The following is a 16254-nucleotide window of genomic DNA, read 5'->3' as shown; positions in this document are numbered from 1 at the left end:
GAATTCAGGGCTTACGGTGATAAATTGTTCCATAATTGTTTTTTGAGAGCAGAGTTAGTACAAAGGCTAACTGGACTTCAAACCCTGTAGCAAGACTGCTGGCTAGCTGGGGTTCAAATACCCATTTATTTCATTAGAGAAACATGACACCATAACCTGGAATTAAATTTGTACCCTATTGGTCATCTGTTAGTACACAAAAAAAGGTTTGTCAGGACGTAGAATAATATTTATCAAATGCTATTTACTTCTGAAACTGAATGCGCTGATTTTTTAAACAAAAATGACTAAATATCAATAATATATCTACATTAGTCAGCAATCAAATGCATTTTGAAGTCACAGAGGATCTTAGAGAGAGAATGAAATGCAGACTATTTTCAGTTCTGCAAGGTTATGCGTTAGTTATTCGTTGCGATAGTGCTTGAGCAGTTTAAATTGCGATCATCTAAGTCTTCCACTATTTCGCAAGTTCAAAAATTGGGGAGAGGAAATCTACAGACATTCAGGATATCCTCCTAGATTCAGATTCTAATATATTTATTTATATCAAAGTATTCCCCCAGCAGTCTCATAGTCAGCAGGCCTGCTTACACAATGAGAGGCTTCGTAGTATATATAGTATATATATTTTATATGTGTGTGTGTGTATATATATATAGTATTATTTTATATATGTGTGTGTGTGTGTTTATAGTATTAACAAATACTATTCTTCTTCAGAGAAGGATTTTTTTTCCAAGTTTCTATGAACTTAGTAAAATTACCAAGGGCCACTGTGCCGGCACGTGCTTGCATGGCATTTTTCAGTGTACTACAGCTAATTTTTCAGTGTAGGACAGCTAATTCTTTCATCTTGTAAGTATTCTGCTGATAACGAATAACCTGTGCTGCTGTTCTTTCGTGCAATACTGTTTTCTTCAACCTCTGCTGTATTATGTGTGTGCATGCGTGCACGCTTGTGTGCACGCACATGTACACACAAGTCTATCACGAAATTTTGTGGTGTGATCCCCACTAGCTAGAAAGCCCTGGAGCTGCCACCGGCTCTCAGTTTCGCTGAACTGGGACGACAGTACGGAGCTTTCTGAAAATGCTTGCAGACAGATTCTTCTCCTGGGATAAAATACCTCTCAGCAGCGTCGCTCTGATTCACACGGGATGAAGGGCTTAGTGCTGTACTTCTAGTAAAATGTGTAATATTGAAGCCTACTTTCTGGAGGAAGGGAAAGGTGTTACTAAGGTAAAATTCTTTTGCCAGTCCTATGTGGCCACAAGCCCTTATGCGGTGCAGAAGGAGCAGTATGTGGGGACAGCTGTTTCATCCCAGCTACTTTCTCTGCTCTGGTATTACCGAGGTCCTCTACATCTCAAGAGATAAAAGGACATGGCACAAACAGGTGAGAAATGCTGCTGATGGCAAGGAAGCAGCTGTGCCTGCAGCTCGCTGCTTCTGAGAGCAGATGTCCTCTTCCTCCTCCATCCATCTGGGAGCGCGAAACGGAGGGAATTTCCTCGCCCTGCGCTTTCCCCACCTCTCCCACTCAGCTTCCAGAAGGAATATGAAAGCCCATTTACTCACGCTTTCCAGAGAGCTCTGCTTCCCCCCGCCCCAAAATCTGTTTGCCTTTTGAAAGGAGACAGCGAAGAAGGATGACCTGAAGTGGTCGCAGCAGGCTTAGCGATTCACAGGTTTTGCAACCTTGGATTCGGCCCAAAGGCTTTTTTACTGCTGAAGCCCAGGTGCTCACGCTGTGCTTCGGTGGCCTTGAAAACCGTCAGCCGTGAGGAAGCGTTTGCACCCTTGAAACCCCCCGTGAGAGCGTGTGAAGGCACTTGAATGGCTCTGTTATCTCCTGCCTGGCAAGAGTTTCTCTGCCTCGAACGCTCTCCCATGCAGAGCTGCAGCGGTGCAAGCCCCTCGGCTCCGCTTCGCAGCGTGCATGCAGGGAGAGCAGCGGCAGAGGTAACTCGGAGGTGAAGGGCGCAGAGTTTTGGTGATGTGTGTGAAAGCAGGAATAAGAGTAACCATACGTAACCTCTGTTGCCCGTGCCGTGGATAGCTGCGGGTGAGCCACTTACCCAGCTTTCTGTTGTTATCACGGGAGAGAAACAAGCAGGATTCATCTGACCTTTATCAAGGTGTCTATTTTATGATAAGATGGATTGCATCCTGGAAGTGCCACATCTTGGCTAAAAAGCAAGCCTAGATACATAGCCCAGATCCAGATGTCCACATTTCGACAGATGAATCCAATTTCTAGAGCTGTACCTCCATCTCTTCGGACCTGTGGTGCTGCCAGGGCAATGGAGCCTGCTGTAATGATGACAGGTGTGCAAATGTGAACTAATACCCCTGCAGTTTATAGAATACTGATGTTTATAGAATATAGAAACAGCTAAAGACAAGGACAGAGTTACCATCACCCTTTTTGCATGAGGACTGGGGAGCAGTGCTCCTGGAAGAATACTTAAAGCAGTGCTCTTGCGTTCCTCCAGTTACATGTGCGTCTGGCTTCTTTCCATGTTTTACCCATGTTTTCTTCCAGAGATTATTTTTCTAAGAAGATGTCACATTCTTTACTTTGTTGAAGACAATATTTACATACTAGGTACCGTAAAAAACAGTATGAGAGTCTTCCTTTTTTAGGCAGCCTCCTCTCAAGAAACTATCCCCAAAGTAACTGATTTCCAGCTGAGTATGACTGAACTCATCTTTTTTAGGTCACTAAATGTTAAGTAGCTGGGTTTTTTTACTTGCCCCTTGAGTGGGTGCTTGAGGCAAGTTCACTGCAGTTTTTATTGTTTATGAATATCCTACTGTTTTTTCTTTGCTTTGAATTTTTCTAATTTAGTACTGTCCTTTTTGGAGAACAAAAATATAGTGGCCCAAGCTATATCCAAAGCCACTCAAAAATATTATCTAGTTCTTTATTTACTGTGCATGTTATATGGAGAAGAAATAGTTATACTTGCTTTAAGAAAAAAAAAAAGAAGGTTGTATATGCACAGGGCATGATATCTCAGGTATTTAATTTTCCTCTAAAATACCAAAAGAAGTTACTTGATGTGTGGATTGATCATGAGCCAGAACCAAGTTTACAAACTCGAAGTGTTTAGCAACTGGAAAGAAACCACCTCATCCAGCTGTCCAGAACCAGCAAACTTATGTGCAAAACTTAAAGATGACTCAGTGAATTTCAGAGAGAATTTTTATTTGCCTATAGCTTTGAGTGTCAGGTTTGACAGCAAAGGGTATTAAAACTGACTTCCAGAATTGTGAATAAAGAAAGTTCTGAAAGGTTTATCAAAACCTCAAATGACGTAACTGTAATAAAAACATTTTTGTATCTGAGTTCTTAGAATTCCTGCATTTGTATGGAATTTTGCATCATAAAGAGAATGTGCTTGATTTTCATGAGGATTTCTGTCGTAGTTAACCCAACACTGTCTCAGAAGAATCAAGTCACTGTTATAAAACTGTGCAAGGTTTTACACTTTTTGTCATTCACACCTTCCATTGCAAATGAAGCCCAGAGGACCCAACTTCTTGCTTTACATCTGTATCAAATATGTAGAGAAAATCTGTCAGATTTTAACATGTCATGGTCTGTACTTTTATATACCCTCTTCTTACATTCCTTGCTCTCATAAGGCATCTATATGATAACTTTCTACAGGAACAGTGGGTCAAAGTATGGCTGTACTATAAAACAAGGCAAGTTAACAAGTGCAGAGAATTTTAAGTGCGTGAGGAATGCACAGCCAGGGCTGCCTATATCCGATGCACTTGGATAAACAGGGGTTAGCTCATGATCTTTTGCTGACAATGCACAATAGGAAAGTAAGCTCAAAGAGTTCAGGCTCTTTTTTCATAGTTTGTGAGCAAACTACTTTTTCTTCCTTCCAAATTTCTCTGTGGCAGTTTTAATAGTATTTCAAGGGTGCGCAAGTGCTGTGAAGAACCAACACGCTGAAAAGAGGGCATGCTGGGGCACTCCTGCGCTGTCTCACGTCATCTACGACACTGCTCCGAACAGTTTAAACGCCACAGGAATCCATAATGGTTTGAATGAACACTGCAAACTGCTTTGACATTTAAGAAAAAAGGCTTATCACAAAATTTAGGCCTAGCTTCATCAATACGGCTGAGCTATGGTCTATTTGATGCCTTCCAGTGACCACTACAATTCTTTTTGGTGGCTGACGTATGTTGGAATAACCATGACGCAAGTCTGGAGGGTCCCCGTACTATTATTCATGGTTGAGATCAGCCATCTTTCCTATCCATGGGCTGGCTGGACACAGTGCGCCATCCCCATATTACTTTTATGCCAGTAAAAGTAGTCACTTGTGGGATGATTCTGGCAGGTTTCCAGACTCTTGATGGGACCAGAGTGGAACAAAAGGGCCAAGCAGACTAGAAATCCAGTCCTACTATTATGCTTTGTTCTTTGTTTGCTGACGTAGATTGTAAACAACTAGTTTTAATCTTCAGAAGTGGGTGTTTTAAATTAATAATGATGTTGACAAGATGCAATCTAAATGAGTTATTCCACTTCATTACTTCTACTCCAAAGTCATTATTGGAGATCAGGATGACTATCAGGCATTCTGGATCTCAAGCTTTTAGGGATTCAGTGAACTCTCCCATGTCAGTCTTGAGAAAGAACCATTCATCCCTATCAAGAAATTAATTTCTTTAATGTTGATACTACTATTAATGTATATAAAATGCATGCATTTCAGGTTTAAAGGAAGGGTATGCTATTTCCTTACTGATAAGCCACTATTTTTTCTTGATAGAAAAGAAAGCCCGGGAGACTTGGTTAATCAGGCTTGGTTATTTTATTAATTGTGACACTATTAAGAGCACCACCAATCAGAAATATTAAAGTATACTGTTATTGCAGTGGTCCAGCGTAGACCTCCATTCCTAATGGAGACAAGCTCAGCACGCTTATTGCAAATACATATTCCATTTGTCTACAGCAAAGAAACACGTAGTATATACCAGATATGTCAATCAATGTCTTCTCCCTTCTTTTCTATTTTATTGTGTGCAGCACTCTGCAAACTCAGCAAACCGAAAGACACCATTTACTAACCACATCTAGGCACAGAATACTTTTGTCACTGGGAAACAATAGGAGCACCTATGAACTTCTGCCTTTTTGATGAGTGTTTATCAAATAGTTTTACAATCCCAGCAAAATTCAGTGCAAGTAAAAAGCACTCTCTAATCCTCCATGTTACACCAAAAGGGATGTTTTTTTATATCACTAATTACCAAAAAGACATATAAATCTGTTAGTATCATGCAATTTGTTAGCCTTCCTCTACTTTAATCCCACTCAAATCCATCAGGATGAAACATCCACAAATACTAAGTGTTCTGCCCTGATCTGCCAAGTCTGACACTGTAAATGTAAAAAAGATGCAAAAGAATAAACTTCTATATCCACTGTTAAGCACAGTAGTAAGACTTATAACTGCAGTTCACACAGTTAAAAGCCACATACATTGAACAAGATACATGTATGTATGTACTTAATACTGTTTGTATACTGAAATAAATGAAGTATGACATCCTTGCTATGTCTTGAAAAATTTTTTTTTTACTGAGAAAGATTTTCCTGCCCATTTTCAAACTTACTGCCTAGAGATTTACCAGCAGACTTTTTTCACACTGAATAAAGATAGCCCTTTATTGGTTTTGCTCCTTAGGTCTTTAGCGCCACAAACAGCTTAAGGTCTCTAACAGTGCCAGCAGCGTGGTAAGCACTTCCTAGACACAAAGAGAAGGCAGTCCCTAGGGATAATAATACTTGCCTTCCACACAGTGAAGTCGTGAGGTTAAATTAGCATTTGTGAGCCACTTGGAGTACTTTGAATGAAAGGCACCATAGAAATAAAGGATAAAGCAAAGTACATTGTGAAGCAAAAATGTCAACAAACAATACCATTCAATAATAGCCATAATTTTTCTATTAGCAACACACGGAAATGAGATCAATGCTGGATCTGGAATCAGTTGTTATTTTAGACTGAAGTCTTTAATATAGGCACTTAATTATATATCCAAGAATATAAATAAGTAGCCCAGTAAACCTGGTAATTTAGGCAATCTTTGTTCACATCTTGGTCTTGTTCCACATTTGCTTCTAGGGGCTGTTCCTGTCTTCTAAGCACAGGTGTTTTCAATAGTCTTTAGTCTCCTAGTCTTGCAGGTACTACTATGCTTTCTTTTACACTTTCTTTTGAGGAAGCCATGCATGCTTCATATGGAAGTGTACAGGTCTTAATAATATCACATTTTCTACTTTCTAGCCTTGACTTCCCTATCTCAATCCAAATTTAGCTCATTATCAGCTCTCACATATGACATTTCTAATATGAAGCAGGGTCAATAACTTGTTCCTGTCAATCTTTGGATCTTAAAAAATAAAAGAAACACTTTTCAGAGGTGCAAAATGTTCAAAGTACTGCTGCTTTCAAGCAGAGAGTTGGTATGCAGCACTTCTAGAAAATAGGCTGTCCCTTCAGATAGCTAAATAAAGATTTTAAAAAGTCTCAGTAATGTTGGCCTCTTCCTTCTTATAGGTTGAACTCAACGTGGCATCAAGAAATGTTTGGCTCCTTTTCTAAATTCAAAGTAATTAGCACAAAACTTTTTTCCTCTTAGAGTAAGTTAATCTACAGTAGCAGGATAAACATAGTTTGGCTTAGGTAGGAATGATGTTTAAGTACCCTTTGTTAAACTCTTATTTTGATCACAGTGAGAGTTCAACATTGTGCTTACGCACCTGGACTAAACTCAAGGACATATTAACTGACACATTTTCTTTAAGTAATATTTGAGTTTACCAGCTAAAGCCAGGTCCTGCATCTGCTGTGGGTATCATTCTTCCCTATGACAGCCTAACAGTGCAGGCTACAAGGAATCACTCCTCCCCCTTGCACAGAGATTGTTTTTAAGAATACAGTGAGCTCGCCTGTCTTCTCAGCGCCAAATCCATGACTCTGTTTTTTATAGTCTTGATTTTCAAGAAGTTGAGGACTGGTGTCCTATATTTCTATTCAAGTATAAGCGTATTTGACACTGCTCATTACAGTTCTCTGCATCAGAACTGGAGACTGCAAATAGCCTGACTACAATCTTGCCACTGTGCAAGTCAGTCATTAAATAATTTAACTAAATTGGAGGAGCAGAAAAATGCTTTCCCTTCTTGGAAAGCAGCCTATAGTCATGGAGCACATTTCCACCAACAAGGGACAGGGGAAGAGGAAAGGAAGCCTCCTAGCCCTCTAGTCCATTTTCTCAACATGCTTTAAAAAGGACAGGGACATGAGAATGTAAGCAGTCTTGTAGTACTGGTCTCACCCATGCTGCACAAGGAGATGAAAATCATACTCTGGTCCTGTCGATGGCATTTGATTATAAAGCCACAAGTCTGACTATGTCATACCTCACAGCATCACACTGGAAGTCCAAATATGTTGTTTGCCTGCTCTGACCCCTAATCCTTTTTCAGGGCAAAAGCTTTCCAGCATGTAATCTTATAGGATTTGCTTCTGGATAGATGTACTTGACTGAATTAAAGTGTTAGTAATGATCCCAGTTTTTCCAAGCAATCCAAAATCAGAAGGGCTTAGTCTTTTGTATGGCCATGACATAGTCAACATTGTGCAAGACCAAAGGAATTTATAATGCATGAAGTCAAGAGGAAAGAGTTGATTGATTACATCCGATCGCCAAAATGGCCTTTAGGTTGCCACTGAGGGCCAGTACAATCGGAAGTGTCCTCCTGTGGGTGGACTAGCTAGGTTGAAGAGCCACCTCAGGCTTGGAAGTGTGGGAAGTGGGAGCATAGCAAGTCAAACCAGTGAGGCAACCGCTTCAGAAGCACAGCTGAAGGATTTGGTCTTATATTAGCAGACTGTACACTGAAGACACCAGAACTATTAAAAGATTAGCTACTAAGTATTGCTAAAAACATAAGTTTTAGCATATATTCGTGTAGCTAATTGCCTAATCCTCCTGCTTCTCAGGTGAACAGAGGTGTGATTTGGTCATAAAGTATTACAACTTATAACTTTCCTCCCCTTCTAAATGCATGCTTATATTTTTTTGCTTAAAAATTATTCTGCCCTCTGGGTTGAAAATTGTACTTTTATTTGACATGTATCTGACATCTATTGAACCTCTGCTGAGCAAATCTGTCACTGAAATTATAACTTCAGAAATTTATTAACTGACTTTGGCAATACTTTGCTGTCATTTTACTTTACAGCTGTGTATTTCTGAGCAGAGAGCAGCAGCAGATGGGGTACGGTATGTGGTCGAAAGCGTAGTCCTGAAGCGTGGCTGTTATTACACTTCCACTCACTGTGAGGAAACTGCATTATGCTGAATCCTCATAACCTCTTCCTTGTAGTTCAGCTTCTTTCTACAAAACGTCAAGTTCTTATTTCGTTAAAACCTGCTTCCAGGACACAGAAAAGCTTAAATGAACAGTTTGCATCACATGGCAGAGCTCATTCTTCCTTCTTGAACAGTATGTATGTTGTCCTTCCCAGCCCACTTTCTAAATAGTTTTTGCCTAACACACTCTCTTGTCAGTCAGCTCATACAGATACCAGATAACATGTAAAATCAAGACATGTTTTAAGGACACATAATCTACAGTAAAGCATTTAGTATGTTATAGCTGCTGCTTAACAACAGCCCTCCTTTTACAGAAATGGACAGTTTCCAGGTTGCGCAGAAAGGCTGTTGAGTCTCCACCCTTGGACATAATCAAAACCCAATTGGACACAGTCCTGGGCAGCCTGCTCTAGGTGACCCTGCTTGAGCAGGGGGTTGGACCAGATGATCTCCAGAGGTCCCTTCTAACCTCAACTATTCTGTGATTTTGTGAATTTGTTGCCTTGATTTGCTGTCAAGAGCCAGATAAGTAAGTGAGAAACCAGGCTTAGCTTTCAGGAGTTACTGCAGCTGTACTTTACTGACTTAACACAGTAAAGAAATGAAATTGCCTTTTCTGACAGGCTTTTCTTTTTGCAACAGTATGGAGAAGCCTTCTCCTTGACAAGTCTTTGCTAAATTGATCCACAGAAACCATACATTTCAGCTTTGCTCAGGTAAATCCATGGGGGATTTATCTTATTATTTGCGGCAATACTGCCTTTGATGGCGTCTGTGGGAAAGGGCCCAAAATGTCTGTATGTTGTAGCTGCCTGGTCTGCATCACGGCATAATCTGGCTGGACCATCAATCATCACCGGAGAAAACAATTCAGCAAACGGAAAATGTAGGTCTCTCATGTCACCTCTCCACACTACTGCCACTGCAGGAAGAACAGACAGAGAGAAGGAAAACGGTCAGAGACAAAAAGGGCGCTTTCTGTCTGGATGCCACTTTTGCATCTTCTCAGGCGTAGTTTCATCCACTTGTGCTGCCTCCTCCCAATTCAAGTTACAGCAGCTTAGAGCTTGCACTAGCAAAGCAAACAACAGTTGGACAAGTAAGAGTCAAATAACATCCCTGATTCTACACATGATGGCCATAGCCAGAATTACAAAGGGCCAACCCAAGCAGAGTTTGTGTGCCTCCGTCCCAGTGCTTCCTCTCCATCTTCTAGCCAACAGCAATTCGCCACTGCCAGAAAAAACACTGACACTTTTATGGTCTGAATAGCTAAATGATGCACCTTTACCACAGGAACAGAACAGTTTTTCCTTGAGCAGAAAACTTACTGATTGCAAAGCCAACGTAGATGAAAAGTCTGTTCCATGGATCACAATTTCTTGTTAAATATAGCATAGAGAAAAATGAGATTTGGACTCTATGTTGGACAGCGTTTTTCCCTCTTTGAATGTATGATGCAGCTTTGATCAGTTTCTTCAGTATTACTTATAGGCTTTGTGTTCTAAGACAGGACCGTTAATGAGTAATAAATCTAAAAAGTCAATAATAGCAAATTATCTGTATTCAAAATTCTATATACTATTTCAAATCTCTTCCATGCTAATGCCCGTGAAATCTAGCATGACTTCACCCAAATTGTTTAACAGATGTTCCCCTTCCCGTTACCAACAAGTTCAATGGAATATTAAATATTTGTATTTAAGTTGACCTGTAGACTTTCTCAAATTAATTCTTACATCTGCCTAATATCAATATAAAGCTGCCCTTTCCACACTTGAATATATTAGAGTGCACACTATCTATAGAAGCAGCAAGTTAGGTGACATCTGGTCTACAGACTTGTTTAAATAAATCTGTAGAATAAGATTACTTATCAGTACATTCTATACAGGAAAAGGTAAAAAAGTATTTTAAGCCTAGTTTGTCTGAGTCTGATATTTGGAAGTATAATATACTGCATAACTCCAGTCTTTTGCAGCAGAGGAGGTACTGAGAGTATAAAATTAAATGACCAAAATAAATACTGAATTGTGTGGAGAGTTTCATGGAATTCCAGCACTCACTTTCATGATTGCAGGACTTCTGTCCCACTCCGCTATATATGTGCATCTGTCCCATTCCTGCTCTATTAACCTTGGCGTTATTATCAGATCCAATCCAAAAGCTACTCCGACAGCAAAAGTTATTCTTGTGAAGTCCACCAATGCATCAGTCAACAGAGATCTCCTCTAAGACAATACAGATTTTAAGGTTGTCCTTGTGAGAACCAGCATATGGGGTAAGGTAAATGAACATGCCTCGTGCTCTGTACAGAACTGTACAACATATGACAATCACCATTTCCATGTAATCATCAAGTCTGACATGGGCCAATCACTTTATATTCTACAGAACATTATCTCAGTGTGAGATGGCTTAGCCGACCAGTACAGGTCAGCTATTTTGTGTATAATATTCTCTCTCACATTAATTTTCTTCCCTATCTAAATTCTCTAATTTTTAAATTTCTTCAAACACCAAAAAGGCATTTCATATGGGATGTAGAGTATGTACTCCCACATCCTAGCTTGTACTCTAATCCTGTGTGTTGTTATTCTCTGATAATCAGACGCAGGAAAAGTAATTCAAGTGGTCTCCAAAACTTAATGAATAATCTACTTTGTATGCATGAACATACCCAGGCTACCTCCTTCTCAGGCCATCTTCTGACTGGAAGAGTGATCACCTCCTTTAATTTCTCATTGGTGCTTAATTATCACAGGAAGCAAAGGAACTACTGGAATGAACAACTGGCCTAATGAGGATAAGTATGAAGACCTGCATGGAGAGAAGCTGCATGAGACCAAGTGAGGAGTTATATTTAACATTAGAAGCATAGAAACTCCTGGGCATTTCATGATTTGGGCAGCTACCAAAAGGCACTTGTGTTTTGCCACTTACACTTCTGCTGCAGGTAGCAGTGCAGGGAGAATATTGCTATCTGCCAGCTCCTTCTACCAAGTCAGGAGGATACACCTCCTTTGATACTCCCCTTGCTAGAGCTACACACATCTTTTCAGGACCGCTACTGTCACTATGGTTACAGCCAGCCTCTCCAGGTGATCTGTTTGTACCGCTGGTTGTAAGAGCAACAGGGATGCAACTGGCAACAACAGGGCAACAGCGCTGGGCCCGTCTCAGTCTTGGGCCCAAGCGAGGTGAATCTGCAATCTTTGGCTGGGCTGTGAAGGCCAGAAGAAAGTGCATCAGTGCTGGATGCAGGACTGGAAGACCTGTGAGGAAAAGTGGGAAACAGGAGAACAGATGAGAAACAAAATAATAAGCACGAATATGTCGAGAAAGCCCTGACTTAAAGTGCATGAAGTAAGAGTCCTACATGCTTTATAACATCTCTGGTGCCTAATTCAGGCATCAGATGGGATGAACCAGCCTCTAGACATGCCTCCACTTAGGAGTCTGAAGGTGAGATTAATACACATCAACTCTTTTTTTCTCAGTGTTTCAAAATCAGTAAAGAACTATTTTTGAGCACTTGTCTCAAAACGGCTGTTCAGCTCTGCAGATATCAGCATATCTTCTCCTTTAGGGCCTTCATTATGAAGTTGAAAGCAGAGTTACAAAAAGTCAAAATATAAAACACAATTCTGGATTATCCTTAACAGCAGGAACCCTTTCTAATGGCTTATTTGCCTCTCACCCAAAATGCGTCCCACCAGCCCAGCTGCGGATCGGGGATTCCCACAATCACCACAGCTGGCGACTTCTCAAGCCGGAGTCCACAACTACCTTGTCAAATGGCAACTCCAATCTACTTAGGCCTGGGCATCTCCCTCCGTGGTCTTTTCTTATTCAGGATGGTTCCTATTTCCTGTGCGGCTTCTATTACAAACCTGAACTCCTGTTTATCTTTTTTCTTAATCCAAAAGCAATGCCACTTTGATAGGTCACATCCCTTTACTCTGAATATCTGGAGTATTGATGTCCTCTTCTTGTCTTCCCCTCTTAAACAACCAGCTTTTTGGAAAGATTACACACTATCCACCAAAAATTCAGACGACAAGCTTGGCAAGAGTGAAATTTGTCTGAGCTACCTCCACGTCACCTCAGACACCTCTCAGCATCGAGAGATCCTGGTTTTGTTCACCAGATCTTCTTATGCAGTGGTCAATAGAAGTCCATCCATTAAATGTAACAGGAAATATACCTGACTCCAGAGAAGCCATATGGATTGGTACTGACCAAACATACAGATGTAAATATGACAACTTTTCCTAGTGGTTTGTTTGAATTCAAACTGACTGTTTCCTGCTGAATATGCAAACAACAGAAGATAAATTAATTTACCATCTTTAAAATGTTTCTGTATTTTTGCTTTTAAAAAATATTGCTATTTGTTCTTTTTACGTAAACCAGTGCACGACCTAGCAATCTCCTGGTTTATAACAGAATATATTGGAGGATCCCTTTCTCCTTTCTTTTAAACTCCATTTGGAATACATAAACTTGAAAGCAATAATACAAATTGTCTAATTTATCTTTTGCTTAAATATTTTGACAATATGAAAACATAAAATGAACTGTGTATTAACAAACATGGTTTTTGGTTATACAGCTGAGACTCTTAGTGACAGAAACCACTGAAAGCAATATGGACTAGTTCAGAATGTGTCCAGACTCTCACATTATCTTGGTTCAGAATATGTGCACTGAACATTAATAGAAAATTGTATCACTACAGTAATTTGCCTACAGTAAAGCTGAAAACTACTTTGCTTGTGTCAAGTAAAGCCACTCTAAATTCCTGCTGGGTGAAATCAGCAAACTCTTACACATTTAATGTATTTTTTTTTTCTTGGTAATAGTTAAAAATAAACTTACTGTCTTTTTGAAAGTCAATCCATTCTAAACTTTTGTCCATATTACCATGAAGAATTCGTAATCATTCTTAATGTCAGTAAAGGAACATGAAGTATCTGCAGATCCTAACTTCTTTCTTCTCCCCAAATCACTTGGTACTATTAAATGAATAACAGACTGTGAACTATACACAGAAAAATATTTGTATGCCTCTGCTAATACATGCTTCTAGCTCCCCCAAATCATTCCATTAACACTGAATTTCTGCGAATGCATCACACTAAACAGAACATGATTTCTAAAAATGAGTAAAATGTGCTTGTATATGAACTGCATAAAGAAATGCTAAAGAAGACTGTCTTAAACTATCCTTCTGTACAACTCTAACATTTATTCATTCACTCGTTACTGAACAGAAGTGACAAACAACCATGGACGCTGTGGTTATATACATTCTCACTATTGCAATACATTAGTCTCACTTCTCAGAAGATTCAAAGCGTGCAAATCTCGACACTTACTGTTAACAGCTGGTAATGTGCACTTTATATCTTTTTTGAAATGAAATCTCTGTCTGTATTCAAACACTGCATTTGAGAAAACATTCAAATTTTTAAATCCGAATGTCTCTGTAGTGCAAAAATGAAGTAAATTTAACCAATATTGAAAGCCTGAAAATTCCAACACCTTTCTTCAGCGGTCGTAGGCACCGTTGAACAGCTGTTTTGGAAGAGATGTTTCATATAAACAGTAATGTGAACTTTTAAGCATTGCTTTAACAGGATTCCCAATCTTTCAGGCTACCTATGACTTTAAAATCTCTTGGTTGGTATAAAAAAAAAAAAAAAAGGAAGTCATAAAAAGCATCATATTTCAGACTGTTCCATACAGCACAATCCCTACTGTTATCTTCACGGTATAATAAATGGTGCTGTATGTCTTTGTGTGCAACTCAGTTACCGCTTCATATGCAAAACCCTTCAACGCTGACCACACACTGCTTTCTCCAGCCAATTAACAGCACACCCTCAAATCGTCTGCTTAAATTTGTCCTAGCAGCAGCCTAGCGGGTTGTTCGCGGCACCATTTCACCTCTCCCCCACCCACCTCAGCGACTCGCTCCAAAGTCGGGTTCAGAGGATTTCGGTTACTACATGTTGGCCCCACCGCTGAAGGCGCCCCGCCCCGCTGGCTTGGGCTTCCCTCACGCACTTAAGTTTTCCGAGCTGGAAGGGGCAATATACGTGCCTTGCAGCGACGCTGGGCTGCCATGGGATCCTTAGGGTGCCTTAGATCACCTAGCAAAAAAAAAAAAAAAAAGGAAAATATATATTACGGGGACATCTGTTTTTGGGCAGTTTTGGAATCGCTCAGCACATTATTTTTAACCTTAACCACAGGACCACACTGCAGACAGAGGAAGCATCCTCGGCCTCAGCGGACTTCCCCGCTCGTACGAGACGGTTCTTTTCTCATTTCATTTATTTCCTTTATTTATTTATCTATTTTCCCCTACGGAGGACTGTCCGTATGAGCCCGTTCCGGCAGGCGCAGAGGGGCGGCCGGGCCGGGCCCGGCCCGCTGGGGGCGGGTGCTGGCGGCCCCTTTAAGAGGCGCGGCGGGGGCAGGCGAGGGGCTCTGCTCCGCTCTGCTCTGCCCCGCCGCACCGAGCGGCCCCCGCTGGCCGCCCCGGCCCGGGGCCCGGCCGCGCCGCGTCACCTGACCGCGCCGGCACCAACCTGCGGGGGGCGGCGGCAGGGCCGCGCCGGGCAGGGCCGGGCCGGGCCGTTCCGCCCTCTGCACCGGGGGAGGGGGCGGCGCTGGCTGCGGCAGTAGCGCGGGGATTAGGCTGCGGGCAGGATTAAGCCGCCGGCTCGAAATAGCGGCGGCGGCTGGCGGGCGGGCGTGGACGCCCCAGCGCATCGCCGGCGGCGGGAGGGGGCAGCCCGCCCCGCACCTGCGGCTACCGCGGGCGGGGGCGCCTCACCAGTGAGCCGGGCCGGGGCAGCGGGCGGAGACTGTGCCCTCCCCGGAGCGGCGGCAGGAGGAGGAGGACGGGAGGGAAGGACGCGCTGACAGGTCTGCCGCCGCTCGCTTTATCCCCCCGCTCCGCCGCCGCCCCCGCGTGAAGGCGCCCCGGGGCCGGGGGGGGCCGCAGCGGCGGGGCGGGGGTGCTGGGGGGGTGGGGGGCGGCCTGGCGGCGGCGGGGAGCGGCCCCGGCCGGCAGAACATGGCGCGATGAGGCGGCGCGGGCGGCGGCTGCGGCGGCGCCCGGGGGCGGGCAGACCCCGGGCCCCTGCGCGGCGGCGGCGCCCCCCGGCTGCCTCCGCTGCCCCCTGCGCGGCGGCGGAGCGGCTTCTGCGTGGGCCCCGCGGGCCAGGGGCAGGTGGGGGGGTGGCTAATTTCCCCCCCCCCCCCCCGAGTTTCTGCATCATTTGTGTGCCGATTCGCCTTCCAGCCCCCCCCCCTCTTTCCCCACAGTGTCTAAAATACCCTAAAATACCTCGGGCAGCTTCTCGTGAATTGTCTTGTGAGGGAGCTGCTTACACAACGGCGCGGGGGAGGGGGGAGGTCTGCGCCGTGGGGAGGGCCGGGCTGCTGCAAGGACCAGGGTGGTGATGGTGGTGGTGGGTGTGTGTCCGTGTGTCTGTCTGCGCGTGTGTACGCGTGCGGCTCCCCTCGGCGCTCAACCCCGAATATCCCTTTCCTCTCCTGTGTTTTCCGCCGATGCAGAGCAGGCAGCGGCGGCGGTAGGCGAAGATGTCGGGTCAGACGCTGACAGATCGCATCGCAGCTGCTCAGTACAGCGTTACGGGATCAGCTGTAGCCAGAGCCGTCTGCAAAGCCACCACGCATGAAGTGATGGGGCCCAAGAAAAAGCACCTGGACTGTAAGCATCGCTTTCTGTATCGGCAGCGGAGACCCGGGGCTGAGGAAGCTGCCTGCAGGGCTTTTTAATGTGGCTT

At 43.1% G+C, this 16254-nt stretch overlaps 1 protein-coding gene and 1 long non-coding RNA gene across 15 annotated transcripts in view; one reads left to right on the top strand and one right to left on the bottom strand.

Moving 5' to 3' along the window:
- Nucleotides 1-4838: 4838 nt before the first annotated feature.
- Nucleotides 4839-15953, bottom strand: LOC112995852 (uncharacterized). Of its 2 annotated transcripts, XR_003262274.2 has the most exons (4): nucleotides 15792-15953; nucleotides 14396-14586; nucleotides 11109-11703; nucleotides 4839-9350 (listed from the first exon to the last, which is right to left on the bottom strand). It is a non-coding gene; the product is annotated as an uncharacterized LOC112995852 (long non-coding RNA). The 2 variants fall into 2 exon arrangements; XR_010388275.1 differs by lacking the exon at nucleotides 11109-11703.
- Nucleotides 14884-16254, top strand: part of SNAP91 (synaptosome associated protein 91) — a 75444-nt gene continuing 74073 nt past the window's right edge. For all 13 annotated transcript variants that reach the window (XM_064508734.1, XM_064508733.1, XM_064508726.1 and 10 more), the window contains exons 1-2: nucleotides 14884-15367; nucleotides 16022-16178. In XM_064508734.1, the coding sequence (XP_064364804.1) occupies nucleotides 16049-16178 (130 nt within the window). In that variant the 5' untranslated portion in view covers nucleotides 14884-15367; nucleotides 16022-16048. The remainder of the gene's footprint in view (nucleotides 15368-16021; nucleotides 16179-16254) is intronic.

This window comes from Dromaius novaehollandiae, chromosome 3 (genome assembly GCF_036370855.1).
Source record: "Dromaius novaehollandiae isolate bDroNov1 chromosome 3, bDroNov1.hap1, whole genome shotgun sequence".
Taxonomy (NCBI): domain Eukaryota; kingdom Metazoa; phylum Chordata; class Aves; order Casuariiformes; family Dromaiidae; genus Dromaius; species Dromaius novaehollandiae.
The sequence above is the reverse complement of the archived record's forward strand: the minus strand, read 5'-3'. Positions and strand labels throughout refer to the sequence as shown.